This window comes from Bipolaris zeicola (assembly GCF_000523435.1).
Source record: "Bipolaris zeicola 26-R-13 unplaced genomic scaffold scaffold_150, whole genome shotgun sequence".
Lineage (NCBI taxonomy): Eukaryota > Fungi > Ascomycota > Dothideomycetes > Pleosporales > Pleosporaceae > Bipolaris > Bipolaris zeicola.
Window position 1 is genome coordinate 37826 of NW_006912199.1, and position 27204 is coordinate 65029.

General features: G+C 50.1%; 12 protein-coding genes across 12 annotated transcripts; 4 read left to right on the top strand and 8 right to left on the bottom strand.

The window, feature by feature from the left end:
• Window positions 1–2134: 2134 nt before the first annotated feature.
• Window positions 2135–3540, bottom strand: COCCADRAFT_39022 (uncharacterized protein; the record flags this gene model as incomplete). Its single annotated transcript, XM_007716717.1, has 2 exons — window positions 2135–2794; window positions 2845–3540. 2 exons carry the CDS (start codon window positions 3538–3540, stop codon window positions 2135–2137), a joined length of 1356 nt encoding a protein of 451 aa, XP_007714907.1.
• A 1540-nt stretch (window positions 3541–5080) lies between these two features.
• On the bottom strand, window positions 5081–6822 carry COCCADRAFT_7210 (uncharacterized protein; the record flags this gene model as incomplete). The annotated part of the gene is made up of 4 exons (XM_007716699.1): window positions 5081–5098; window positions 5149–5181; window positions 5231–6334; window positions 6382–6822. The coding sequence occupies 4 exons, from the start codon at window positions 6820–6822 to the stop codon at window positions 5081–5083; spliced, it is 1596 nt and encodes a 531-aa protein (XP_007714889.1).
• Window positions 6823–7121: 299 nt separating this feature from the next.
• Window positions 7122–8791, top strand: COCCADRAFT_28371 (uncharacterized protein; the record flags this gene model as incomplete). Its single annotated transcript, XM_007716702.1, has 2 exons — window positions 7122–8045; window positions 8117–8791. 2 exons carry the CDS (start codon window positions 7122–7124, stop codon window positions 8789–8791), a joined length of 1599 nt encoding a protein of 532 aa, XP_007714892.1.
• A 688-nt stretch (window positions 8792–9479) lies between these two features.
• COCCADRAFT_102955 (uncharacterized protein) lies at window positions 9480–12410 on the top strand (the record flags this gene model as incomplete). The annotated part of the gene is made up of 3 exons (XM_007716718.1): window positions 9480–10403; window positions 10494–11259; window positions 11326–12410. The coding sequence occupies 3 exons, from the start codon at window positions 9480–9482 to the stop codon at window positions 12408–12410; spliced, it is 2775 nt and encodes a 924-aa protein (XP_007714908.1).
• A 766-nt stretch (window positions 12411–13176) lies between these two features.
• COCCADRAFT_102937 (uncharacterized protein) lies at window positions 13177–14007 on the top strand (the record flags this gene model as incomplete). The annotated part of the gene is made up of 1 exon (XM_007716719.1): window positions 13177–14007. The coding sequence occupies one exon, from the start codon at window positions 13177–13179 to the stop codon at window positions 14005–14007; it is 831 nt and encodes a 276-aa protein (XP_007714909.1).
• A 174-nt stretch (window positions 14008–14181) lies between these two features.
• COCCADRAFT_7214 (uncharacterized protein) lies at window positions 14182–16167 on the bottom strand (the record flags this gene model as incomplete). Its single annotated transcript, XM_007716700.1, has 1 exon — window positions 14182–16167. The coding sequence occupies one exon, from the start codon at window positions 16165–16167 to the stop codon at window positions 14182–14184; it is 1986 nt and encodes a 661-aa protein (XP_007714890.1).
• A 438-nt stretch (window positions 16168–16605) lies between these two features.
• Window positions 16606–17283, bottom strand: COCCADRAFT_7215 (uncharacterized protein; the record flags this gene model as incomplete). Its single annotated transcript, XM_007716701.1, has 1 exon — window positions 16606–17283. One exon carries the CDS (start codon window positions 17281–17283, stop codon window positions 16606–16608), a length of 678 nt encoding a protein of 225 aa, XP_007714891.1.
• Window positions 17284–17706: 423 nt separating this feature from the next.
• COCCADRAFT_102944 (uncharacterized protein) lies at window positions 17707–20077 on the bottom strand (the record flags this gene model as incomplete). The annotated part of the gene is made up of 5 exons (XM_007716720.1): window positions 17707–18343; window positions 18391–18623; window positions 18672–19669; window positions 19723–19832; window positions 19911–20077. 5 exons carry the CDS (start codon window positions 20075–20077, stop codon window positions 17707–17709), a joined length of 2145 nt encoding a protein of 714 aa, XP_007714910.1.
• A 514-nt stretch (window positions 20078–20591) lies between these two features.
• Window positions 20592–21913, top strand: COCCADRAFT_103003 (uncharacterized protein; the record flags this gene model as incomplete). Its single annotated transcript, XM_007716721.1, has 4 exons — window positions 20592–20779; window positions 20833–20960; window positions 21015–21652; window positions 21710–21913. The coding sequence occupies 4 exons, from the start codon at window positions 20592–20594 to the stop codon at window positions 21911–21913; spliced, it is 1158 nt and encodes a 385-aa protein (XP_007714911.1).
• A 384-nt stretch (window positions 21914–22297) lies between these two features.
• COCCADRAFT_102936 (uncharacterized protein) lies at window positions 22298–23737 on the bottom strand (the record flags this gene model as incomplete). Its single annotated transcript, XM_007716722.1, has 1 exon — window positions 22298–23737. One exon carries the CDS (start codon window positions 23735–23737, stop codon window positions 22298–22300), a length of 1440 nt encoding a protein of 479 aa, XP_007714912.1.
• Window positions 23738–24683: 946 nt separating this feature from the next.
• On the bottom strand, window positions 24684–25091 carry COCCADRAFT_102950 (uncharacterized protein; the record flags this gene model as incomplete). The annotated part of the gene is made up of 3 exons (XM_007716723.1): window positions 24684–24770; window positions 24865–24954; window positions 25026–25091. 3 exons carry the CDS (start codon window positions 25089–25091, stop codon window positions 24684–24686), a joined length of 243 nt encoding a protein of 80 aa, XP_007714913.1.
• Window positions 25092–26789: 1698 nt separating this feature from the next.
• On the bottom strand, window positions 26790–27020 carry COCCADRAFT_102964 (uncharacterized protein; the record flags this gene model as incomplete). Its single annotated transcript, XM_007716724.1, has 1 exon — window positions 26790–27020. A coding segment is annotated over one exon (231 nt), but the record flags the coding sequence as incomplete, so codon positions are not given.
• Between the last annotated feature and the right edge of the window lie 184 nt (window positions 27021–27204).

Here is a 27204-nt window from a genome sequence, read left to right on the forward strand (position 1 = left end):
ATCCAAACCCGTTGATGTGCCAGAGGGCTTGATATTAATACCCCCCATGCAATATCCTCGAGCCGTTGGACCCGCGGCCTTGGCTCTGGTCTTTGCCCCCTAATCTCAACATTCAGGTTAGTAGGTTCGTGGGCGCGGAGGAATTGGTGATCCATCCACGATGATCCCAGTCTCTCCTCACGGCCACAAGTGGCTAAAAGGCCCACTTCTGTGGCGCTAAGCTAAGAAAAGCTAAGCTTTCCCCATCTTCCTAGCCGCTTGGCCGAGCAGATTGGTGGGTTTTTTCCAAATCTCCCGTGCCATGACTGTCTTTGAGATGCCGCCTATGTGAGTATGAACGCGCGTTCATTCTTTGGTGTAAGCGTCTTCCTAGTTGTTGATAACGGTGAGACTCTCCATGTACTCCGAGTCAGCCGTCCCGGGTTTACCATTCGTTTTATTGCAAGGTACACCGTTTTGCATGCTGACAACCTTATATTGACGTTGGGACGTGAAGTTGTTGTTATTTTTCAATGCCCACAAGGTCAAATCCCATGCTATTTTGTAAGTTTTATCATTTGTAACGCTTCTGCTGGATCTAGAGATTAAAGTCGCCGGATTATCACCTTTGCGACCGACAACTGTAATTTGGTCGAGTCAGTACTGGCGGTTAAGTAAGGAACAAGACGGATTAAACTCCATAAGCCCAATTTGGAAAGTTAGAAACACGTGGTGAGTAAGAAAACTAGGTGAAATTATCAGCTGATCCTATTGTTTGGAATCACCTGCGAGGGGTTGTCTTGTATTGTGGAAGGTTACTCGTAGTCGCTTCCGGTTATGCCTGTTCAGGAAAAAGGCTATTTATCTCTCCCTAGATAACAAGGTCTGATCCAATGCATACATACTAGATGACGCGACCAAGTGTATATCACCAACGACATCTACTAATGCGCTATACCTCCGCGATACCGAGGCCACCAACTTAACTCACATTCCAACCTTCCTCACGCTCACATAGCAAACCCCATCTCACATAAGCACCGAATTTTATTTCGCCAGCAAGAAACAAACCCGAAACAACGCCCTCGGTCATCAAAATTACCATTCTAATTTGCAGAATGCACATCCCTTCAACCCACCTATCCCCCCAAACACCCTTTTTTTCACGCACAACCTCCCTCCCACCCGCCTCCACGACACTAGCGCCTATTCATTACCTGTCTCCTCCCACGGGAAACGGGAGTGAAGCAGGCCGTGCATAAATCGTGTGTCGTGTTGTACAGCCGTCTCTGTGGCACGCTTCGCTTGGGGAATAAGGCAGACGAATGGATCGGGGGGTTGGGGAATCGGGAGGGTCCGAGGGGTGGGTTGGAAGAGGGTAGACGGGTGAAGATGTGATCGGGGGTGTGTGATCGTTCCTCGCCCGGAGCGTGAGGGGGAGGCGGGAGGGGATTTTTTTGAGTTTTGTATGATTGAGTGATGGTTGTTGGGGAGAGATTTTCGGAGGGGTACTTGAGGTGATGAGTCGGAAAATGTGGAAGGGTTATTGGTGTTTATGGTAGACTTGAAGATTTGGGTGTGGTCTTGTAAAGAAGTTGATATTGGGGTGCGGGAAGAAGCGCCTATTATCGTTATATGTACTCCGTGCGTGCATCGTCGTCGCCACAGATAAAACGCACCAACATGAAACGATGGAACTATACTAGAAGATGCTGGTAGTATGTACTTGGCTGTTAATGAAGCGAATCCGAAATCATGGCATTAAAAAGCGACGACTCTTTCTTGCTGAGCACGAGAAATTAATGCCATACGTCATAATCAGTATACAGCGATATATCGGTTAGAGTCTTCTTCCCATAAGAAAATGGAAGAAAGAAGGAGGTGCAGAAGCAGGATCGCATTCGCAGTGCGAAAACGACATATTGATTCGAAGCCAACAATGGTAGTACTCGATAGCAGACGGTGAATGGCAAACGTCAATGAAAGCCTGGTAATCTATTCACTCAACGAGAATGTACATTTTATTCCAACATGAAGACCCAAATGCTTGCTAAACCGAACAATCGATACACGTTACAAGACGCAGTAGAAGAACATGAACCCTCCCCAAACCAAGCCTATTCAATAATATTTCGCTCGCACCTTCCTTTTACACTCAACCAACATTTTCTCTGTAAACAAGCTGATCATCGAACATGCACGATGGACCGGTAACAATGTCCTCCTGCCATACCCCCTGGTCCAACGGCGTCCGCGGCTCATCGGCAGTCGGACTTGAGCTGTTGGTGAAAATGCTATCTGACGAGCTCTGATGAAGCAAATACGCCGTGTCGGTAATGGGCATTCCCTGTGACATTGGGCTACCGATGTAAGATGAGGCAGAGGAGAAGAGATCCATGTTGCAGCCATCAGGTATAGGACTGTCTGGGAAATCGCTGTTCTGGGATGTGTAGCCAAAATCAGTCTCGCTTCCGGTGTATGGGGAAGGCGGAACCGAGGACGGGAAACCGTAGCGATGGTACGAGGGGCCAAAGGCTGTGGGGACCGATCGCGACATGGGTTGAGTGCTGAGGTAGGCTTCGTGCATATGGGCAGATCGCTTCAACCGCGCGGCACGACGGGCTGCTTGACCACCCTTTGCGCCAGAAGCCTGACGTTGGGGCTGGGGTTGATGAGTGCGATTGCCGCGCTTGTTGGGTTGCTTGCTACGATATCGTGTTGTCGACTTGACGCCTTCGCGAATCGCTTGCTCCGTAAGGCGCCACATGAAGCCTCTCCGCGCCTCGTCGCCGGGCTGGTCAACTTTTTCGAATGCCTGTCGCTCTGTCAGCCACTAGTCGACCAGGTCACTACAAGATAACTCACGCCATTCATTGATAGGTTATGCCTGATACTGTTCTGCCATCCTTTGGTTTCCGAGCTGCTGGCCCTGTCTGTGTTTTTTCTGAACCAATCGTAGATGTCACGCAGTATCATGGTATGATTTGGCGCATTCAAAAGCGCCCGGTAGATCAACTGCGCGTACGGCTGCTCCCTGTCGAATATTCCAGCATCTTCAGCGTCAGGGTCCCGGATGTGTCTGAGAGTTTCGTCATGAGGGGCAGAGATTTGTGCCGGGTCAGAATAAGGACTCTGGTAGTGATTGTAGTCTTCGACTTTGATGGGACAGGCGTATTGGGGATGATCATAGTCATTGCTGAGCTGCATCAGCTGGCTCTTGATCTCGTGATCTGATGGATCCATGGCATCATGATGCTTTGGCGGCTCGATGTGATAGGCGTTTGGTGGGAATGAGTCCGCGACGGAGAGGTCGTGGGGCAGGCCGCTCGAGTTGAAGGCGTTGTACGAGCGGGGGCAAGTCGAGACGGAGTACTGGGCAGGGCAGGTGAGCTTGTAGTTGCTTTCGTAAGACATGCCGTGCTGGGGGAAGTGGTAGCCATGGCCTGGGGCAGATGAGAAGCCATTGGCTGCGTGGTAGGCGTCACCATTTTGAGTAGCGGGACTGAAGCCAAAGCCTGCTGGCACCGGACGGGGCATGCGTTGTTGCTCGTCAAAGTTCATTCTCGGTTGCGAGGAGGGGCAGGTGGTGAAGGAGGCAGATGGGTCGGCAGTGGCAGGCAGGCAAGGTGCGTCGGCAGGTAATGTAGTGGAGGACTGAGATGGCAGTGGGCTGTGAGGGCGGAAGGGAAGCGCGGCACAAATGGGGCTCTCTGGCGGCGGGACAGCATCGAGACCGCAGTGTGAGTCTTGGGCAGCAGGATAATGGGGTGACTGGGCATGTGGCATCGTTGTGTTGTCGTCCTTCTACCGGCCTAAACGGTGAGAGGCGGGCGTATCGATACGGGGGACGGGGAAGAGAGTGCCAGCGCCGCGTGTGAAACCAGCAGAGTGGCGCAGAATGGACAGAGACGACAGTGAAAGGCAGTGCCGGGAAATGAAGCGAAGAGCCAGACATTTACATGCTCGCCCAGCCCGCAGCGAATGGCATTTGATCAGCACCATTGTATTGTCATTGTCACCTGCATGTCTCCCTGGACGGGTTCCTACTGCACCGCAGGCTTGACGCTGCAGCGGCAGGCGAGAAGGCAAACAAGAAGTGAGTGGTCATGGCAAAGGCAGAGAGCATCTTCACACCACCACCACCATCATCACCACCACGCTTGACACTGATGCAGATGCAGGGCTGGTATCACGGGAATCACAGCTGCCGCTATGCCATCATTGCCTCCCGGGCCGAGACGGAGCCTGGACATGTACATTGCACTGCTGCTTTTGACAGTCGGAATGACTACCTGTGCTACCGCCACAGCCAACGATTGTTTCGCCGGCACAGGGACGACGGGAGCCTGCATACCATCTAGACTATTTGCAACATGGGACCGTCCGAGCCCCGGGCCAGGTCTGAGCCCAGATCCTCCCATCTTCGATCTTGCTGCCCGCTCCCAGATGCTGCCCATGGTCATCATCCCCCCGTTCATGAAACATCTTCCACGCCAATGCCCATCGTCGTCATTCGCAAGGGACCACAACGAATGCCCACCAAACAGCAAGCGCTTGCCCATCACCGAGCGGCTGTGCATGGAATGTGCAAGCAAATCTACAGTAGCTTGTCAGTCCCATTTATGCGCAAGGCACAGGGATGCTACCAGGTAGCCTGCGCCTGCAAAGAGGCTGCCGCGAGCAGCCCTTTGGGGACGACAGTCTCCACACCAGCCTGTAACACAACCCTCCAAGCCTTGATTTCCGGTGAAGCTGCTTCAGACTCCCTGTTGGGCCTCATCCAGAAGTAGTGTTTGTCGTCATTGGCCAGCCGTCATGGCAAGGCCGTCACCGCTTAGGTACCTACATACACCGCCAGCGGTTCCTGCTATCAAGATGCTGCGTTGGTCACCGCCAGCACACGGCGTCACAGCCAGTGCCGTAGTCGGGACATGTCTGCCATCCATGCCATGCTGGCTATGACATAGTACCTATCATTGCGCGAGACCTTGTGCAATGCCTGCCCTGCACCCCGTTCCATTGTCGGCAGGCCATGCAAGAGAGAGAGCTAGTTGCTCCTGGGTCGACTGCACAGCCTTCATGCTCAAAACGGGCACTATGGTTACTTTCGATAGTATATCTGCCACATGTTAGCTGTGACACCATCGTCATCAGATTTCGTTGGCCTACCTTCTTGAACTGGAAATGGAGCTGCAGAATACCCTATTGTACATCAGCAACCTATCGACCAAGCCACAACTCTTGAGCCTACCTTATCAAAGCTACTCTTGAACCCGCGTTCTCTCTTCGCACTGTAGTCCCATTCTTTGTCGACGATCCTGAACGCAATGTCTTCATAGGGCGGACCGGCAATAAAGCGTATCAGGCACGTGTCGTCCTCGCCAGCAGGCGCAAACGACTGTCCCTTTTTGCGGCCATGCTCGCGCTCAATCTTGTAGGTAGGCGCCTTGCTCTTGTCAATGAGGTCAGGGTAGAAGATGTTGAACTTGTAGCCTTGTACCACCTTGGGTGGCGGATTGTCGTGATCGTAATGTGTCTGGTTGTACTTGTTCCATTCGTAGCCCATCTGGACGCGATTGAAGTAGCGAGGCTTTCTAGGCTTGTAGCTCCCATCCGACTGGGAACGGGCAGTGGTGACCTCTTCTTCAGCATTGAAAACCTCTTCACCCTCTTCAACTCCTCGCGCCACTTCTCGCTCGTACAGCGCCATGGTTGCCTTGGAGTAGTCTTCTTTGTCGACAGGCGCAAACCGCGAGGCGCTCGTTGTCACAGCCTGGCTTGTCGTAGGCTGGCTACTAGCCACAGCCTTGTCGCTCGTTTTGGTCTGGCTAGGAACGTAGCCAACTTTCTGGATCTTGCGTCGCTCAGCCGTCACGTGCTCGAGGAACGACTTTTCCTCGACCTGCGGCAGGGCCTTGTCTTCGGCACGCAGCTTCAGCATGGGCTCTGGATCCATGGCTGCGTCATATGCAACTGTTGTAGGCTGCACCTCGGCTGTCTCATCATTGCCCTTGAGCATGGAATATATGTTGGCTTGTACAGACGCAGCCGCCTCGGCCTGCTGCTTGCGCAACGTCTGCAGTCGCTCCTTGACAATCTCCTGGGACACGCGCCGCAGCTTTGCCTTGGCTTTCCATACGCGCAGACTCCGCAACAGCTGTTCCCAGTAATCATAGTCGATGGGCTCGTCCGAGTCCAGCTTCCGCTTGACCTGCACTTCGAGAGCCTCGAGCTGTTCATATGACTTTGGTGAGAGCAGCTGGTCAATGTCGGCAGCTACAGAGCTGGTGCCTCGTGCCTCGGATTTTGTTGTCCTGGATTTGCGCCGGATGTCTTTGCAGATGACTTTGAGTGACTGGTCTAGTCAGCTATGTAGAGGCGGTATATAGGACAAATACTCACATTCCAGTATTCGCGATTACTCTTGCTCGTCTCGAGCGTGAGGTAGTTCTCAATCTCCTTCTCCAGCTCTGCAAGGTCCTCGTTATCCAAGCCCTCAAGTACGCCCTCGGGGTCCACAATGTCCAACTCATGATCTTCCACCTCTTCGTCCAGTATCGATTTCTCAGCAGGGTCAATGAAGCGCAACGTGACGGCCAGCCAGTCAATGGGCTTTGCGCGTCCGCCTCTGACGCGTAAGGCTGCCTTCTTCTTGGCCTGTTGAAGCACAAAACGATCCTCATCTGCTACCCAGGCCTCTTCTGCCGCGTTGGTCGAGCGTTTGGAGGCATTGTCGTAGGATCGCGACTCGGCGGAGCGCTTTGCTGGAATCGATGACGCTGGCCCATTGCCTTGGGCGCGGCGACTGTTATCATCTCGCCATGGAGGTTCACGAGACGACATTTTGTGTGTGTAATTAGGTGATGGTTTCAGTATTTATTGGATATGGCTGTCACAGTGCGAATGTTTAGGTAGAGACTGCGATCGCGAAATCTTTGGCCGAGGCTGGTGACGTACGGACCTCCTTCCGCACCCACAGGGATCTGTTCCGCTTTTAGCAACAAAGCTTGGCGCTGTTGCCTTTCATTACCATGCGATGCTCTCTCCTGGAGCTCCATGGTCCTCGTCTGCCTGTCTCTAGGCATTTAATAAGCCGTTGAATATGGGCATGACTGCTGCTTCTCATTTCTCATTCTACCAACATGTCTTGCTGGCGCGTCCTGAAGCTCTGCGAGCAACCAGATAACCGGCATGTACCCCAGCTACTTGTCAAGCCCGTCTTCTCCCCGGACTCGTACATTGTGCATCTTACGGATTTGAGTAACGTGTGGTCTGAAGAGTTAAGTTTGGATGATATCGTGGACCGAGCTTCGCAGGAGCAATCGCCAATCGAAGTAAGCAAACAGGACACAGCGCAGCTTGGTGTCCTTCTAGAAAACATCGCAAAGCCTCTGAGCAATGCAGACGATGCACTCTGCCGGATGACTCGTAACGGACAAGATGGCATCATCTTGCATGCGAGCATCATCCTTCCAGAGCCGCTCGGCCACTTGTCATGGAAGTTTCAGATGCAGAAGCGTACATCATCTACAGTCCTCAAGAACGAGCTCATTCTCCCGCTGCTTGTATCTTCGCACATCCAAAATGAACGAATCGCTGGTCTCATAAAAACAATCACAAGCAAAGATAAGGCAATCAATCGGCTGCTAGATCAATTTGAATCCAGTAACCTGGGCTTAGCTGCCGCTTTCCCCGGTGCGGGTAGCATGAAGACGGGAAGGCGGACGATCAAACGTGAGCAAGCCGCAAAGCACGTTCCCGCTCTGAAGCCATTTCATGAGGCAGTGTGGAGGAAAGAGACTGGGCAGTTAGAAGACTCGGAACTAACTTCGCTGGGCTTGTTCCAGGAAGCGCTGGCTCAGAGCACCCCCGCTGTGCCACAACAGCTAAAGTCGGATGACTTGGAAGTCTGCTGGTGGACCTCAGTGCCGACACATTTGACTGTATCGAAGGCTCCAGCAAATGGCAAGACACGGAAGTCTACGGTGCTTTCTAACGTAAGGGATGCTTCAGAGTCAACTGAAGAGGAGACAGAAGACGAGTTTGATACTCATGAGCATTTCAAAGTAAGCGAAAGACGCACACTCGTTGTGTAGCATGACTGACGTATTTGTCGACCCGTAACCATCCTGGTAAGCCCATGAATGTCACGACAGCGCCGGGACAAAAACCTTCTTTAAACGGACACGATGAGGACGAGAGCGACAGCACTGAAGAAGAGCTTGACCTTGATACACCAGCAATAAGCTGCAACACAACTCAAGTTCAAGAATCTTTGCAATCTCAATACCGAAAATCGCCCTCACCTGAACATCTCCCCTCTTCTCCAACAATTGCTTCATCGGCGAAGAAGGCAAATGTAGATAGTTTTCGAATAGGAGGAGAACGAAGGAGAATATCGTCCTCGCCCTCATCAAGTATTCCAGATGAAGAGGCCAGGTCTGATGATGTTTTGACCACGAGGGAAGCAGCTCCTGCATCTCCCAAGCAAGCAGATGTCGCCTCTACACCAAAGAAATCCAAAAAGCATTTTAGGATTGGTGGGAAAGGAAGAGCTAGCCAGGACGGCGCTTCACAGTGCGACGCTACAATTTCCCCGAGTAAAATTCGCACGAGGGCTACGCAATCGCCAACTGCAGAGCCACCATCATCACCACTACCGCACAGTGTAACTAGAGAAATGACGCCAGTCGAAGAGGAGGTTGAAGAAACACCAGAAGAGAAGGCAGAACGGCGGCGTGCTGAACTTAAGCGGAGGAATGATGAGGCAGCTAAAAAGCAGGCCCAGCAAAAGAAAAAGAAGAGGTTCTGAGCTACGGTATTTTGTGTTAGTTGAGACATACCCAGCATTCCGCCCCCAGGCCGGTGACTTTGCGCGTTAAGTTTGCTGGTTGAACTTGATACCTTTCTTGAACTTCCGCTTGGAAAATCGTTTCCCCATATGTAGCAATTCAGCTCGTTGTTAAAGTCTTGGTAAAATCATATCAAACTACCCTTTCACTCCTCATCCCCACACCTTCACTCACTGGCGCACACTCTTTACACATGCGTTTGTTGGGTACTAAGCCCTTTCCAATTATGTATCACCATCAAAATTGCACTTGCTGCCTTATCGAGTCTGCTTTGTTGCTTCTGTTTTGATAGTACTATTACCTTGGATCTTTCCTGGAGAAGGAAGCGAACAACGCCTACCCAGCAACATGTGTATCTACCATTACTGCTATTTTTCAGCTTGTCGACACGGTCAACTTACCAGAGTATCCTACTGCGACAAAGCGACAGCGCTTTTACTGTACGTATCCTCACTCAATAGTGTTTACTTCCCAAAATTTGCTAACCTAGTTAGTAACAGCCGTCCGCAGTGCATCGCGGATGCAAATAGTAGCCGCGGAAAGCAATTCACCGTGTCTTCCTTACGTTCCTCAACATTAGAGATCAACAGAATTAGCTCGTCACGTATGGATAGCCCGCCACAGCACCAGTCACAGCATAACAACACGATGTCATCCGTTACGCCATCAGAAGCTAGTCGCTCTTCATTTTCGCACAACATCGTCCAGAACCAAGATGAGAATGAAACTAGAGAAGCTGCTTTGGTTCTACGATCCGGGCTTGTTGAAGAAGAATGTGTCAAGCGTGAGCATGTACTGAATCATGCTCCCTCACTTTTGGATAGCCAGGGCCTAGGCAATGTCTGCATCGACGTTGCATTGAGTACTAAGTCCTCTCTACAAATTGATACTGCAAAAAACGGTAAGAAATCTGCGCCCATGGCTTTGTTCGAGTTGTGTGTCGGTTGCTCTAACGTCTTTCAAGTTTCATTCAACGACCTCCCAAGTTCACCCAGCTACTGCACCAGTCCAACCATAGGCTGCACCGTGGGCTCTCCTCACGAGCACAATGAAGATCAGTCTGTCGCACAGAAGACTGAGCAGCCTCAACAAAGTCACCGGAAACCAATTCCCGACCATTGGCTTCCCAAAGCCGCCAGTCCAAAGCTTGCGACTGCACAACGTGCGAAAGAACGAACGTTGAAGAGAAGCTCCGATAACGGCTCGCCAGGATATCCGAAGGGAATTCGTGCAACGCAAAGCTCCGTAGACTTGGGTAGATCTCACGGCAGAGAGGGTACAACATACCTGACAAAAGAAGCTCTGGAAGCCGTTGAAACCACAATGACGCCTCCTAGACAACACACAGGTTCTGCGAAATTTTCTAGTTCTACTTTGAAGCCAGCATGGAACAGCCCTACATCACCGCTACGCAGTGTTGCACGCCAGAAGTCTGGGTGCTCGCTCAAGATGTCACCCACAAAGCCCTCGCATCTTCCAAACAAGTCTACAGCAGCGGATCATTCGCGACTATTTAATAGTGTTACTGCCTCCGCGAGCAAAAATTCGTTTCATATCACGGATGGCTCACGGGTAAGAAGCCCTTAGCTTCCGCCAGCTACAGAAAGTTCTGCTGATGTAGATACTTGTATATGTCATGTGAATGCTGACTAAAACAATTAGCATAAGTCTCGGAATGTCAACACAGGATCGGTCTCGCCGGTGAAATCCAAGAGTGAGAACCAACCAATCTCCAAGGCCAAAGTTTCTCTTCGTATCGTTGTGCCGAATACAAGTACAGGCCATAAAAAAGATCTTAGAGCATTGAGTCCAAAGGCTACGAATGATCCTAACAGTAATGGTTCGATGAGTCCAGTTTCTACCACAAGCATATCCCGCATTCCTCGCGTCGGCACAACAAACAAAGACCAGAGCTCATCTCGTATTTCCGCCCTGCAGAAAGCAAAGTCTGAAGTAGGGACCATGCGATCAAAATCAAAGGTGCTCGTAGACATGCCTGTAGTGTCGAATGAGGTAGCTCGCTCCAACACGCCCATGTCGAATATCTCACGTGGCTATTTGGATGAAAACACGCATCCAAATCCTATCGACTCTCAGCATCACAATCATGTCCTCGAGACGAAAAAAGAGGGAAGTTCCCACCATAACGATTTCCAAGACCATCAGGCAGCGCATGCTCACTTTCGTATGTCAGCTAAGCCAGCGGGCCATGTTGGAATTGGGTTGCGCCAAGATGAGAGCCATCATCCTGAATCTGACACCGTTGAGCCCCGTGGGTATTTAGGCCATGTCCCAAGCACGCCACCATTTTTGAAGGCTTTCCGCAAGGCCATAAGCAGCTCTTTTGAGCAAGAATCTCGAGATGCTGCGGATTCGACTCTTACGGATCCTGCGATAGTTCGCAGCCTTGGAAAAACAAATGATTTTGGTAAGAACCTCCCCGCTGCAGCACTGTTTTATCTTCTCCTTATCTGAGTACTCATGTTCTGAATAGACGATACATGTATCGATACTTCTACTGATTATGTAGCTTCTACGGTCTCTGAGCATGCATATGCTAGTGAGAATGCTAAGCAGATCCATGGAACAAGTGAGCGTGGCCCACCTGGCCCTGGGAATCAAGTTGACAACGAACATCAAACACACACTAGTGTATTCTCGGATCTCTGCCCAACTGCTACTGAGTTTGTACCAAAAATGATGCTTACATCTGGCTTGACCGACCCTGCAACCGACCCTGCAGCTCCAGCTTCGCTTCAAGATGTTGCTGGCCTACCAGACATGACTGTGCTCGATAGAAATGGTATACCATTCCTCTGGTACATGTACGGTATCCAATTCGCCTACGAACAGGGTTTCCGAAACGGCCGACCCAAGTCTCCCCGGAAGTTCAAACCTAAGAAAATACGCGGTCCAGCATTGTCATCTAGTGATGCTCCGCATACTCGCCCTCACGACAGTCCTGCTATTACGATGCGAACACCGGATACAATTCCCACATCATCAAAGCAGGAAGTGCCCTCTACAGAGCTTGTGTCGCGTCCGACTGTACCTGCTCACGACTCCTGCCCTGTTTACAGTCAAGAGACTATTCGGCCAAACTCCCACAACGACGGGCCGATGCACGAATGTTGCAGTGCTGTGACGCACCAGCCTTTCGCGAGGCAATTCGATAAGATCGACGAGTACACCAGTACCAGGAGCAACAACACTCCCCGCCACTACAACATTGACCTCACCAAGATACAAAACACCGGTTTCCCAACGGGCCCACGCAGCATGCAGGGCCACGTGTACCACAAACCGTCTCGATACGACTATCGAAATCACCGTCGTCTCGGAAACGGTCTGTATGGCGGTCGAGGCAACGCCGCTGGCATTCCTATAGCAGCTACCGCGCCGTTTCCCAACCCTGTCCCTCCGCAAGGTCGTCCGGATCAGATCCACAATTACAATGGAGGCGCGAGTGACTACAGTGAGTACTCGATTGGAACGGAGGCGTGTGGCATGGTCGATATAGTATCTGCGACTGAATTGATTGGTGGTCGGCCATGCAATGCGTGTGATCCTGGTCACTAGCTTGTCCTACGATTCTTACGGATTTGTTATCGTTGGAGGAAGGCTGCACAGAATAGTAGCTGCGGAACGATTGACGAGGAGGGGGACTGAAGAGAAGGAGGCATGTATTTGGTATGACGCTGTATGCATTATAGTCATGGTTGGACTTCAACATGGATTGGAGAAGGAAAGTGATGGAATTGGGTTGTTTTTAGTTTAGAGCGATGCATGATAATGAAGTATGATTGATTCAGCATTTCACTCTTGTTGCAGCGTCCTCTCATCACAATGTGTATGTATTATTCAAAGGAATGATAAGGTCACGAGACCAATGGATATCACAGGCAGAAGAGACGAGTCGGCAAGTCGGCGAAAGGCAGGGATGTTCATGTGGGGCTGACTAATGAGCTAGTGGGGCCTCTGAACAAAACCCGCGGTATCGCCGCCGTCTTGTCTTCTTTTTCCATATAGAAAGTTGCACCCACGAAATTTGACCTCACTCTTTGCTCCTCCATAAGATTGAAGTTGACATAAGCTGGGGAGAACAAACTCTTTGCTCCCAAGAACTGCCTGCCCTTACCGCATGGGCTGACGGTCCCGTAGCTCCGAGACATCCTACGTACACTATAATAAAATTTTCGTCTTGAATCCCGAGCTCGCTCGCTCGCTTTGCCGAGGAACAATATCCCAACTCGTACAACCTCATACGGACGGCACGACGCGATGGATGCATAAACGCTCTCAAAGCGATAGCAAAGGTCGCTTTTGAGAGCGCGGCATAGCCACAATGGCTCGCAAGAAGAAGGCGATTGACCACATGGTCAATCGCATGAGCAAAGTGCGTCTCGTCGATGAGCAGGCCGCTTTAGCTGCGCCACCCAAACAGCCGGAGCGCCGTAAAGACTCGGGCAGTAAGGACGAGGAAGAGGTCGAGCGCCAGCCCTTCCGCTTCTTCGATCTCCCCTACGAGCTGCGATTGCGCGTGTACGAGGAACTCCTCATCTTCCCTAAGACCATCGACCTCGACCCGTCCAACTACTGCACCGTCGCCCCAGCCCTCCGCCTCTTCCTCGCAAGCCAGCGCATGCACGACGAAGCAGCCCGCGTCTTCTACGGCAGCAACACCTTCCGCGTCTTCCCCATCCACGGCCGCTACATCAACCGCAAGCACCCGCTCCTTGCATGGTTCCCCCGCAAATACCGCGTCCTCCTCACCCGCCTCGAACTGCGTCTAGGCCCCGGCTTCACGAAACCGCCGAAATGCTGGGTCGTAGATAGCCGCCTCGGCCTCGCAGTCGTGAAAAAGGTATACCTGCTCAAGATCTTTGTAGAAATCGATCCTGCATCCGATGCCGTATTCGAGGGCTTCCGTGTTGGCAATAATTTCTACACAGAATACTGTGTCGGCTTGCTGAGAGGCTTGCTCGCACAGGTCCCCTCGATCAATGATGTAGAGTTTGATGCGTATCCCAGTGTGTCCAAGTCGAGTCCGTTGTTGGCGGGCTTGATCGAGGAGACGAGGCTGAATCAGAAGCATATTGCTTGGGGCCCTGAGAGGGGTTGGGATAAGATTGTTGATGTTGATTTGGCGAATGTGATGCAGAAAATGGGGCTTTAGTTGTTGCCTCGATATTCTGTCTAGATTGTATGTTCTTGCAAACACAGTGCTCATGATTTTTATGTATAGATATGTAGCTTACGAATTCTCCAATGAACCTTACATTCGCCCGTTCCTACGTATCTGCTGAACTAACTCATCTTCTTTCCAACTAAAACATAACATCAACCCCTCTTACCGCGGACTCGCCTTGGCCAGCCACGCCTTCAACCCCTCCGCATGCCTCTTGGGTAACCCCTTCCACCTCCCCTCATCATACGTCGCCTCAATCCCCTTGACCAGATTCTGCGCCTTACGCAACACCAACCTCTTCGCCCCAGCCCACGGTGTCTTATCCAAAAACGCATCCGCCTCCCCCACCATCTCCATCCTCTTATCCCTAATATCCTTGCCATCTTGTTCCTCCACCTCACACAACCGACAGCTACACCTAAACCCCCACGTCTTCTGCAGAAACGCCTGGCGGGCCTCGTAATCGAGGGCGTCGTGGTAGGGGAAGAAGATTTCCTCGCCTGCTTTTATGGGGGCCGTGGCGCGGATAACGAGGAGGTCGCCAATGAATTCCTTTTCGGTGTTGGCGAGACAGGAATGATTGATGTAGGCGGCGTGTTTCCACAGGCCGGTACTCGCGCTGCGGGCGGATTCCTCGCCGAATTGCGCGCCGGGACTGAAGGCGTTGCGGGACATGATGTCGTGGACGCGGAAGACGTCTACAACGGGCCCGTCGGCGGTTTCGAAGATGTTCGCGGTGGAGGCTTCGCCTTGGTAGTCGCCGTAGAGCTGCATCAAGTGCGCTGTTTGAGAGGGCTGGTTCAGGCATTTTTGTACGAGCGACTTGGAGAGGCCGACGGGGGAGACGCGGATTTGGTCGTCGCGGATGTCGTAGGTCATTGCGACTAGAGCGTCGGGTTCGTGGGCCCAGACGACGCTGAAGGATTTTTCGCAGAGGACGAGTGAGCCGGGGGCGAGGTCGTGGGCGGCGTAGAGGCCACGGCCTTTGCCTGGGCTGTCTTTCACGACAGTGTTTTTGGTAAAGTTTCCGGCGTCGACGCGGGATCGTGCTTTGGAGATGGTGGTTCGTAGCTTCATCAGGTCGTAGGATCCTGTTTCTTCTTCGCGGAGACGGGCTTCGATCTTCTTTAGTTGGAGCTTTGCGTCTCTGTCGTCGGGTGTGAGTTTTTGTTGCTCTTGGAAGAATTCCTTTGCTTCTTGCCATCGACTTTGGCTGTATGCGGCTGATCCGGCGCGGAAGTAGGCTTTGCTGTCGAGCTCTTTGGATTTTTGGTCGTCTTTGCCGGTCAGTGAGGCGCGCGCATCCGTCTTGACTTCGTCCAATTGACCTAGAAGTAAGTTCACATAGGCGCGGTTGCGATAGATATCTCGTGCTAGATCTGGGTTGAATTTGGACACGATTTCTTGGTTCGCGATTGCTAGGCCGGCCGAATACTTCTCATGGGCTAGGGGAAGATCATGTTCCTTAAGTGCAGTGTTGCCCTGGGTCTTGAATCTAGTAGCTGCCTTTTCGGCCTTTTCAGCATCCTCAAACTTCTTCGGATTTACAACATCTTCGTGGCAAACGACTAGATCAGAGGGGTGGTCAATCCGAAGCGTTGGTTCGCCCTGATCCGTAAGAGTAAAATATGGCTCCTTGATAATGAACTGTTTGGTCGACTCCAGAATGTCTTCTCCATATCTTGATTTGTGGAGTAAAATCTCTAACCGCTCCGCGTCAGTGCCTGCTTCATTCTGCACCATAGTCCACGATCTGGCTACTAGCGTGACGACTGGACTGTGTCGCTTGACGACAAGCTTGCGGCCTCGGTGGTGTGTTTCCATCTTCAGATCAGCCATCTCCATCGGTTCCAGTTCTGATAATGGCTTTGTGCATGGAGGATAGGGTTGTCCTACACCAATGGCTGGTATGGTATTTGCTGTTTTCCCTTGAGTTTCCATCATATCCGGATCCGGTGCGCCGCCCATATCTGCCATAAGAGCAGCACCAGTGGCTGCTTGGTGTGCAGCGGTTTTATCTCTCGGTTCCTTTGCGTTGCCATGTTGCTCAGTGCACTTCTTTAGTCGATCCTTCACAGTGCTCTTGATGCGCTCCGCCTCTTTTTCCGTGAGGTAAATGGTGTTGTCATCCTGGGGATTGCTTGCCATTTTGGAAGTAGTTGATTGAGCGCTAGGCTATTCGATCTGTCGCTAATGCGCGGTTGTTGTAGTCTGCTTTATCTTCAAAATGCAAATAGACGTCCTATGACGTTGTTTGAGATAAAAGAAGGAAAACAAGCGAATGTTTCCGAAATGCAATGTCGCACTTGAGTTGACAGAAAAGATGGTGCACAATTCACGTCTGGCAGTCGTGCTAGTAGTACCAGAAAAATAAATCTCTGACGCAATCAAATTTTGCTATTACTTGCAACTCAAGATGGGGTGGATTTGGAGGGGCTGAGGCTAGACGAATTTTGTTATCGATAGGTAAATGTGGGGTCAGAGAGTGACACCCTGCAGAAGGGGAAATAGGAGGGTTTAATTATTCATCAACAGAACGTACTCTCGACATGGTAGACTATCTGTATCATAACACCGATTGTCTATTTACTTCCAAACACTCGAGCTTTCCGCCCCTGCCTTCTTTCCTTCTTGATAAGTCTCACTCAAACTGTTATACAGACCTTTGACCCTAGTAATCTCATTGAGTAATCTCTCCCTCTCGCTTTCATCACCAATCTCACCCACCACATCCGCAAAGCTCTTCGCAGTAAAGAACTTGTTTTTACGATTGTAGAGCTGCCTCTGCTGGACCTGCTCTTCACGCTCCCCTTCTCCCTTGACCCTAAACACCTCCTGTAGAATATCGATGTCGTACGGAATCCCAAATAGATCTCGACTATCTTCATACGTGAAAAGATAGTAGAACTCGTTGAAGCCAGCCCAAGTAATACCGCTCAAGCATAAGGAGCAGGGCTCGTGTGTGGCGAGGAAGATGCAGTCCTTTGCTGGATGGGGGCGCGTTGCTGGGTCTGGAAAGTCGACCATGCAGAATTGTTGAATGCAGTTGATCTCACCATGAAGTAGTGGGGAGACGCGCTCATTGTTTGTGGCAAGGGTGTAGGGTGTGAGATCCTTGCGAGATAGGATAGCTGCACCAAAGAGCTTGGAACCGCTCGAGACGCCTTGTTGTGTGAGGGGGATAATGCTCTCTTCGATTGTGGATAGGAGTTTAGAGACTAGCTTCTCTGGTGCTGGGCTTGTTGTCTCGATTTTGGCTGACATGGCGACTGAAGTATGAGGCGACGTTGGCTGATTTTCAAATTGGAAGATTGATGACGATCAATCTCGGTTCGATACAATCACTTGCTTTTATCGATCGAGAACATATAAATTGTGATACTTGGTCTGTCGGCCGGAGTCTCCCGCTACGTAAGGCTTCAGGCGGGGCCTTCCGATGACTTGATAGCGGGGCATTGCTTTTGCACACACGTAAGACTTGGGATATTTATTTTATTTTTAGTGGAAACTTTGAGAAACTGTCGAGACTTTGGAACAGAATCCATCTGAACAGTACTGTTCCCAATCCTTTCGTCAATTATCGTGCATCCGATAGTGACCAATGTGGATAATGAAATTTTAGTAACTCTCGTAGACAGATTTTGAATTGCATTCAATATTGAATACCAATCAAATAATTCTCAAAATCTACAAATCGACGAATTCTCCCTTGAGCAGCGGGTCGTCGCGAATTTGCTTGAGGTAGCTCTCCACCTTTGTCGTCAACGCAGGAACATCAAAGCCAAAATACTTGTACGCCGCCTTCCCGGGGAGACTATGTCCGAATCTCTTTATGCAGCATGCGGCATCAGCATATCGCTCCCAGCCGTTAGGCGCGAAAGGCTCAATGACTATTGCAGGAATTCCGAGATGCCTCTTGAGTGTCTCCCGCTTGTACTGAATCGGTTGATTCTCAAAAAGCCGTTGGCATGGGAAGCTCACCACGCGCGCCTTGGTATTCTTCGCGCTCAGTTCTTTGGCAACATCGAGTGCATGGTGTAGTTCGGCGCCGACACCGATCAGTGTCACGTCAGCATTTTCAACCTCTTCGAGGACGTATGCACCCTTTGCGACCATATCCCTCTTTGTTTTCGCCAATTGTGGTAGTGTATGTCTCGACGTTGATATGATACTGGGCGTCTTCTTCGCCTCGATAGCGGTGATCCATGCGCCCGCCGTCTCTTCACTATCACCAGGTCGGATGTATAGTAGATTGGGCATGGCTCGATACAGATTGGCAAGTTCGATAGGTTGATGTGTCGGGCCATCTTCACCCATTCCGATACTGTGCTTTGTTAGTCAATGTACACAAGAAAGCAGAGGGACTCATACCTGTCGTGTGTCGCTGCGTGTATGACCTGAAGTTGCTGCAAAGCGCCCATGCGGACTGCCGGTGCAGCGTAAAGGTAGAACATGAAAAAGGAAGAGGTAACCGGGATGAAGGTATTTGGCGCAAAAGCTGCAATACCGTTTGAGATTGCAGCCATTGCATGCTCACGAACGCCATAGTGGATATAACGACCACTGTAGTTACCGTTGATACCGCATGTTGTTTTTAAGTCAGGCTGAAAGTATTAGTAAAGCACTATAATGCAGATGAGTGAGCGACTTACATGCTGGAAGTCGACCTTGCCCTTCCAAACCATATTGACCGAAGGTGTCAAGTCAGCAGTGCCGACCATAAAGTTATTGATCTTCTCTGCGAGCGGATTCAAAACAAGCCCAGATGACTTTCTCGTCGCTGTCGGTGCATCTGGGAATTTCTCTGGTACCCAAGACTTCCAATCCTCGACCAGACGGCCTTCTACCCGACGCCTGAAGTCTGCACCTTCTTCCGGGTATTTGGCCTCATACTCCTTAACTTTCTCTTCCCATGATCGAACTAGTTCTTGACCTCTGGCTGGAATGTCCTCAAAGAACTTACGCACCTCATCACTGACGACGAAGTGTTCATCAGGATTGAAGCCGTATGTTTTCTTCATGTTCGCTACGTCAGATGCACCGAAGGCTACTCCATGAGCAACGGCGTCACCAGCGACCGCACTGCCAACACCGATGATTGTTCGAACGTTAATAAAAGTGGGCTTGTCAGTGGAAGACCGTGCTTTGTTCAGGGCCTCGACAAGACCCTCAACGTCGAAGCAGCCATCTTCGACATCAATTACATGCCAACCACATGCCCTCATCTTGGTGTTGACGTCCTCGGTATTGGTTAGATCGACTGAGCCATCACAAGTAACTTGGTTGTTGTCGTAAATGATGGTGAGATTGTTCAGCTTCAAATGACCAGCAAAGGAAATGGCTTCCAAAGCCACTCCTTCTTGAAGACACGCATCTCCAATCATACACCAAGTGTGATTCGATACGACATCGAAGTCGGGCTTGTTGTATGTGGCTTGAAGGTTTTTCGTAGCCATAGCTAAGCCTACTGCGTTTGCTACACCTTGGCCCAATGGACCGGTCGTCACTTCAATGCCTTCGTGTTCGATTTCTGGATGGCCGGGGCATAGTGCATCGACTCGTTCCGAGTGATATGACTTGAGCTGGTCAAAAGTCATAGCTTTGTATCCTGTGAGATGGAGGAATGTGTACTGAAAGAGACATGTATGACCTTTTCTTGGTTAATCTTGATTGTGAATACGAGGTTGATTCTATGATGCATACCATTTGATAAAACGAATCGATCGCGATTGAAGTAATCTGGGGTGTGAGGTGCATAGCGCATGACATATTTCCACAAAGCAACACCAATTGCTGCCATTCCAATGGCCCCTCTGAAAACTTCTTAGTTACCATTCTGGATGATGAATGATGAAGCTTACCCTGGATGTCCACCATTGAATTGCTGACACAAGTCTGCAATAAGCAATCTGAATGTCTTCAAGACATGGTCATGCTCTTTTGAAAGCTTCCCCACCGACGACTTTTCTAACTTTTCTTCTTCCTTTAAGCTTTCCACGGCATTCTTTCCGTATGCCGTGGAGCCGTTCACCTGGGGTGCATCTTGCGATGCGTACATGATATTAGAGTGTAGAAGGATTTGAGCTTTTGGATGAAGAACACAAGTAAAGAAAGCGAATAAAATTAGAAAAGAAGAATCTCAAAGGAAGAAGGTATCTAAATACCTTTCCAGCATACGACTGACAACGAATCTTCTACGACGTATGTGCATCGAAAGTCGAGAGCACCGGGTGTTCCTAATTAGGCAACCCGACGTATTCGCTGTGCGGAAGAGGGCGGTGGCTCTGGATTCCCATTGGCGATCGGAAGGCACCCTACACCAATACAGTAGTCATAGCCACCTGCGATCTCTACCGGCCTTCTCCACTCAATTTCCCCGCAATCCAGCGCCACCTGTTGTATCGTGCGGAGAGCTGTGAGAATGGAGTTGCTATTTCCGCAGCGACAGCTGGATGACCCGCTAAAGACGTGAGCCCTTGACACGATCAGCCATTACCCCAACGTCGACTACATCTACTCTTGCATTCGACAGTTTAAGGCAGTTTTGCATTTCCACCCTTACCAATCCAATAATGAACCCAAAAACTACTTCCTCCGTGTCCAAACCAACAAGCACGACGCGTGCGACGATCGAGACACCGCTGCCAAATCCTTCCCTGCAAGTCACTGCAGACCAAAAATTAAAACTTCAGGAAGCACCTGTGTATGCGCCAGCAGAAGGAGAAGTTTTGTTGCATATCAAAGCCACCGGCGTTTGCGGGTACGTACCTCAGTAACCAAAGAATAGACTGAGTTTGATGTTGAGTTCGGTAGGTCCGATATCCATTTTTGGAAAGCAGGAAGAATAGGTTCTCTCGTCGTCGAAGGAGACTGTATCCTCGGTCATGAAGCTTCAGGAGTGGTTTTGCAGTGCGGTGAGGGCGTTACAACTTTGCAACCCGGTACTTGATCTTCCCCTCTTCCAATGCAGTCTTCTTCTCTAACTCTATCTATAGGGGACCGTGTAGCAGTCGAGCCCGGCGTCCCGTGCGGAACATGCTTCTTGTGTATGGACGGACGCTACAATCTATGCGAAGATGTCCAATTCGCTGGTGTTTACCCTTATGATGGCACTGTACAGAGATTCAAATGTCATCCTGCACGGTGGTGCCATAAGCTGCCTTCCAACATATCGTATGCTGAAGGTGCGCTCCTCGAGCCACTCTCTGTGGTCATGCACGGTATCAAATCTGCAGGCCTTTCCCTAGGCCGTGGCGCTGTGATATGCGGTGCAGGGCCCATTGGTCTCATCGCATTGGCAGCAGCGAGAGCAAGTGGGGCCCACCCGCTTGTCATTACGGATCTCGAGCCAAAACGATTGGCTTTCGCGAAAAGTTTTGTGCCTTCGGCTTATACCTATCAAGTTGACCAAAATCTTGATGCGTTGGGTAACGCAAAGAAGATTAGGGAGCTGTTTGACTTTGAGAATGTGGGCGAGTATGGAGCGCCAGAGACCGTGCTTGAATGTACGGGCGTGGAGAATAGTGTTGTCACTGCAGCCTATACAGCCCGAAGAGGTGGGACTGTTATGGTCATTGGTGTTGGGAAGGAAATCATGAATAATCTGCCATTCATGCATTTGAGTCTAGCTGAGGTATACGCTCAAACCATACCCCCATTAAAAGATACGTTTCGCTAACATCACATACAGATTGATCTGAAATTCATCAATCGTTACCGCGACACCTGGCCAGCTGGTCTTCAGTGCTTGGCGGGTGGCATACTAGACCTCAAGCCACTTGTCAGTCACACATTTCCACTAGAAAAGGCACTAGATGCCCTGCATACATGTGCCGACCTAAGCAACGGAAGTATCAAAGTTCAAATCATTGATGAGGTAAACGATGTGCTCTAGTGGTTACTTCACAAACACCTGCGAGCTTGATGATATTGAAGATGTGTACTATGGGATAATCGGAGTTCTACAATTTGTGTGGAGCGTGTGGCTGCTGACATTACCAATCATAAATACAGCCGTAGCAGATATCAACATGTTATATTCCTACTCGCGGCTCAAATCGGCTCCTGAGAGCAAAACGCATCAAATTGAAGAGAAAAAACGGACATTAAGTCCTGCTCCACTAATAGCGTCAACTGATATTTACATTATCAATGTGATAACCCCAAAGAGGATACACGACGAAGAAGAGAACTAAAAACAAATACTACTATCATAAAACACATTACCAGAAAAACAAATAGCCCCTGAACGTGTCGAGACTTAGTCTTCGCAACGCCACTACATCGCATAAGCTCTCAGCGGAGGCTCAACAAGCGTCTTAGTACTGGGTTCCAACAGTAATAACGCACCCGCCACTGGTATCAAGCCAATTGTCGCCAACACGTCATCGAGATCAAGTCCTGGTGCAGCAAAGGTACTGCACACACGCTTCAAATCAATGCGCGATAGGTCGCCCGGTCCATCTTGCTGCAGCGCATCGACGATAAGTGCGTAGGTAAGCGGGTTAGAAAGAACACTGGAATGGCCGTAGAAAGAACCAGCGGGCTGGCCTGTACACACGCGCTGGACCTCAATGTTCGTGACACCGACGTTGCGTGCGTCGTTCATGTATGCGGAAGCCGAAGTGCCTTGTTGCGGCTCGACGACCTCGTCGAAGAAGCCAGAGTAGAAGGATGTTGTAGGTACGTATGCGCTGTCGCCACCGTTGGACCTTAGGCTTCGGACATATTCGCTTGTAGCTCGTTGTTGCATAAGAGCAGCGCTGCATGGTACGAGGGACTCATGGTTGTTTGGTGACAGGCAGAGGGCGTTTCCAAAGATTGTGCCTTTGAAGTCTGCGGAGACGGGAAGGAAGTCTTTGACGACTTGTCGTGTCGATGGCCAGTGCTTTAGTACCCATTGGGTGTCGAGACCACCTTGGGACCAAGTGATAACGGCAATGTTTTGCTGGTTTTGACGCGAGATGGCGCTGATGTAGTTGATGGCATAGGCAATGTACTCTGCGTTTGTTTGCGTATCGCGGAGCATGGCGCCGGGTACGTTAAGCCATACTGGATCAGCGAAATCTTTGCCTGTGAGGAGCTTCCGTAGGTTTGATGCAAAGTTGGTGCCGCCGTAAGAAGCGGTACCTGGGACAAAAATGACGGGACGTTTGGCGCCGTATGTGAAGCTCGGTGGAATGAATATCGCTTGCCGGAGAGCGGATTCAGAAAGGGTATATGGCGCATCGGTGGCATCCTTCTGAGGGTAGATGGAAGATGCTGGAGCTGGGTTGTTGTTCGTGACGATGTTTTCTCCTACTGGCAAACCACCGTTCAAGGCCGCTTGAAGTGTCTGGTCAAGGACTAGACCGCCAGCTATCTGTGTCGCAACAGCAGCAAAAAAGTCAGTTCTTGTGGTTGGAGTCGCCCATATCTTGGCATGTGCCGCGACAGCGTCTTGGATCTTCGTTGGTCGTGTTGTGGGTTGTAGCTTCTGGAGAATGTTGAGAACTTCCTGAGGCTTGCCCTCAGCTACGGCGACGTTAACATCGGCCAGAAGACCCTTGACGAGCGAAACCACGCCGGGCAGGAGACCAGGCAAAAGGTTGGTGAGAAGTTGACGTTCCTCAATGGTTTTGGTGGCGTCTTCAATTGATGGCTGCGCTATTGCAGCAGGTATAGCGAGTGACTGAGGGACGACGCTCAGGAGAGCTAGCGACGACACGAAAAAACGCATATCGAGAGTTATATGATCTTCAGTAAGAGTTGATCAACCAACGACAAAGCAACACAAGGTCCCTGCTGCCTGAACACAGGCATGGGATACCCTCGCTTTTAATCCAATTCAATTACATGAGTCGTGTGCTGCAGAACAAGTGGGAGGTTATTTCCATCGTGGTTCCCCTGAATCGGCGGGTGGGCCGGTAATGATCGGGAGTGGAACTTAGTCGCGATCCATTTGCGTGTATAGCGCGATGGATATGGTGCTAGCTCTACGCACTATTTCCTGTTTAGTGTTTTACCATGAGCAGATCATAACCTACTCTAGATAGTTGGATTACCACACCTACCAGGCAAGATGACGACGGCCATTCTAGGCCAATCGGCACACATAGCGCTAGCGGACCCTTCATAGCGATCAACCCGAGGGGTAAATCAGAAAGTATAGCAATGTAAGTGAGTGTACTTGTGATGCGTGAAATACTATTCAAATTGTTAGTGTATTCATCCAAAACCAAATTAGGGTCAGCTCGGATAGACCACATCCGCCGGAACTATTGAACCACTCCGAGGAGCTCCCTCAACGTCACAACCTTATATTCTTTCCAATTGTTCGCCTTGCAAGCCCATGTTATTCTTCAGGTACGAAACAAGTGGCTTGGCGTGCTTACTCCAACATGCTCCCTATCCAACCGTGACCTTGTCCAACAGCTGCCTATGGAACCATGGTCCCGTTCTGTAAGCCATAGCCTTACCCCTCCATGTCGAATCGTTGTTTGTGATCTAGGCACTCCCTGGAATCTGGACAAAGGTCTTCATGCCTTACGATCACTCATCACACAGCGATGATAATAACAGATAAGTATTCTTGATGCAAGACTAGTGATTGAAACTCCTATATAATCCCTCATACTATGCTCTCATAATGAAATCGCTCCCAAAAACAGACTTTAGACTGTCTTTCACCAGCCTCCAGCAGGTGGCTGGCCAGGGTTTGTCATATCACAGCAGCATCCATTGTTGACGCACCGGCAAGCTCCAGTGAACCCCTACGGCAGAAGTTAGCCATTGCCAAATCACTGGTTAATCATATGACGAATATAGTTCCTTCGATAGGGACGAGGGGTAGCAGAAAAGACTCACATCGCAAGGACACTCGACGCAAGCAATGTGCATGGAATCGTCACCGTCAGCACGGCCAGCAAGAGTCTTGAAGGAGCGGTTGAGTGAGATCTGAGAGGTGGACTTAGTTGTGATGCTGGGAAGAGCAGGATGTTACGGGTAAACAGTAAGGAAGGACATACGGCGCCCGGAGCAGCTAGCACTGTGGCAGTGTAGATTGCCGTGCTGAGAAGGAGGATGAACTTCATTTTGGTTGGTGTCTTAAGAAGAGATATCGTGATCAAGTATCGAAATATGAATGTATCTGGGAGAGTATTTGCGAAACCAGATGAATATTTGGAGACCAGAGGTGTTGACTGAAGCCGAAGTAGTGACTTACTGGATAACCCAAAGCTAGAACGAGCTCACAGTTATATAGACGAGAAGCTCCAGAGTAGGCTACGATAGTTACATTCTCACCGCGCACCTACATCTTCTTGCCAAGTATTGATTTGAACATAGGATGATCCTACGGTCAGCACCTAGTACATGGGGCACTATGTGTGCCATGAACTGGTTCTTCACACTGGCTGAATAAATCCTCTTGGAGATCCTTTGACTGCACGCCGTAATCCATCGCCCGTTTGCATCTGGTGGGCTATTCCGGATCTCGTACACTATGAGTTGGGATCGAGAAAATCGGATATTCAAGAAAAACCGTTCCTGTCACGACTTGAAATCGATCAAAACACGCAGCCTTTGACTTGAATCACAACACCGATATAAACCAAAGAGACCAAGTATGGAAAGCTGTTCGGCTCCCCAATTAATGCGTAGTTGGCCGCCTACAGTAGGCTGTGCTGAACTATCATGACTGTGCCACCTCTAGGATGTCGGTACAAATAACCGAGTCAAGAGAGATACCTCGCTTCTTGCCTAGTACAGTAATTCAGGCTTATTTAGTTGCCTAATGTCGTTTTAGCGAGGCAAGATACAAACGCTCAGCTGTGCCACATTCTTATGAAGTGGTATGGCCTAGAGCAATTTGTAGTGCTGTAAACGGCTCGGGGCTTATCGTAAAAGCCAAACTCCAGAAACAGTCAGTAAGAATGTTTATTGGACTGCACAACTGATTTGGGGTCTGAAGTTCCTCCTCCACGGCGCTCCTCGGGTTTGCCTTGGGGCCGCAATGTCAGCGCCAAGCCCGAGATTACGAGGGGCCAAATTATACGAGAGATACTGACTAGTGGGCAGGATCAGGCAGATACTTAGGATTGGGGTTTCAATAAATGTGGCTGAGACATTGGTTCATGTTGTGTACCGCCCTTGGTCAACAAAGGTTCTAGAAACGATATGTCTCGCCACGATGGTCATGGGTATCATTTTCGGTCCTTTGGATGTCGCTCATCATATGATCCAGGTGACCAGGGTGCTGTTTACGCCTTTACCTTTCCAAAGCAATATCTCCTAGTTCGACAGGCAGTTAACACGGCTCATACTGACTTGATGGAGCCGGTTGGCATTATCCGACAACGAGCGTTGTACTTGAGCCACTTTTGAATGTGGTTTCCAAGATGAACGATGGGGAGGCTTGTAAGAGTCAAGGCTGTCATGGTTATTTTGAAGAAACCCCATAGAGAGCCACTGAACAGCCAGCATTGTATAACATACTGTAATTTCATGACAGGTGAATGTACGTAAGAACAATTATGTCGACGATTAGGCGCAAACAAAAATACAGTCTCTTGAACGAATGGGAGTCGGGAAACAACCAAGTATACAAAACGAAAGGGAAAAGGGTCAAACTTCAGCCAAACAGGGGTTTGGTAGATACTATTGAATTGCTACAATGAGCCCATTGTCGGTGGCTTTGCTTGTTTGTTCATTTGGTTCAAAAATACATGCAAATGTATCATGTTTGGCACAGTTTTTCAGTCGATTGAAACGTACCGAGACGGCTTCAAAATTCATGTCGAAGATTGAAGATCTTTGTAGAGCGAAGGTGACCTTTGGTGAGCGGGGTAGCTCGTTCCGTCCCGTCCCGTCACCCGCGAGCACACTGTAACCTCGACCCTGTCAATTGCATTCTTCCGTATGCTTCTAATCGTTAGAAATGCGTTGGTCAAGCTGCTGACTCTATTTTGACAGCAAAATGCTTCCATGGCCCAACACGCTTGTGGCGCCCAGCAGATGCATAGGGTGTAGCGGTGACGTCATAATTACGCCGCCTATGACATTGATTCCTGTAAGCGACAAGCCGTCGAAGAACACCAATAGGTAAAGAGAATAGCGTACAAAACGTCTTTAGTTACGGAGGTGCCTCACAAAAGTTCTGTCCCGCCAAGAATAATCTATCCGATGTACGGCCGCCTTAGCCGAGGC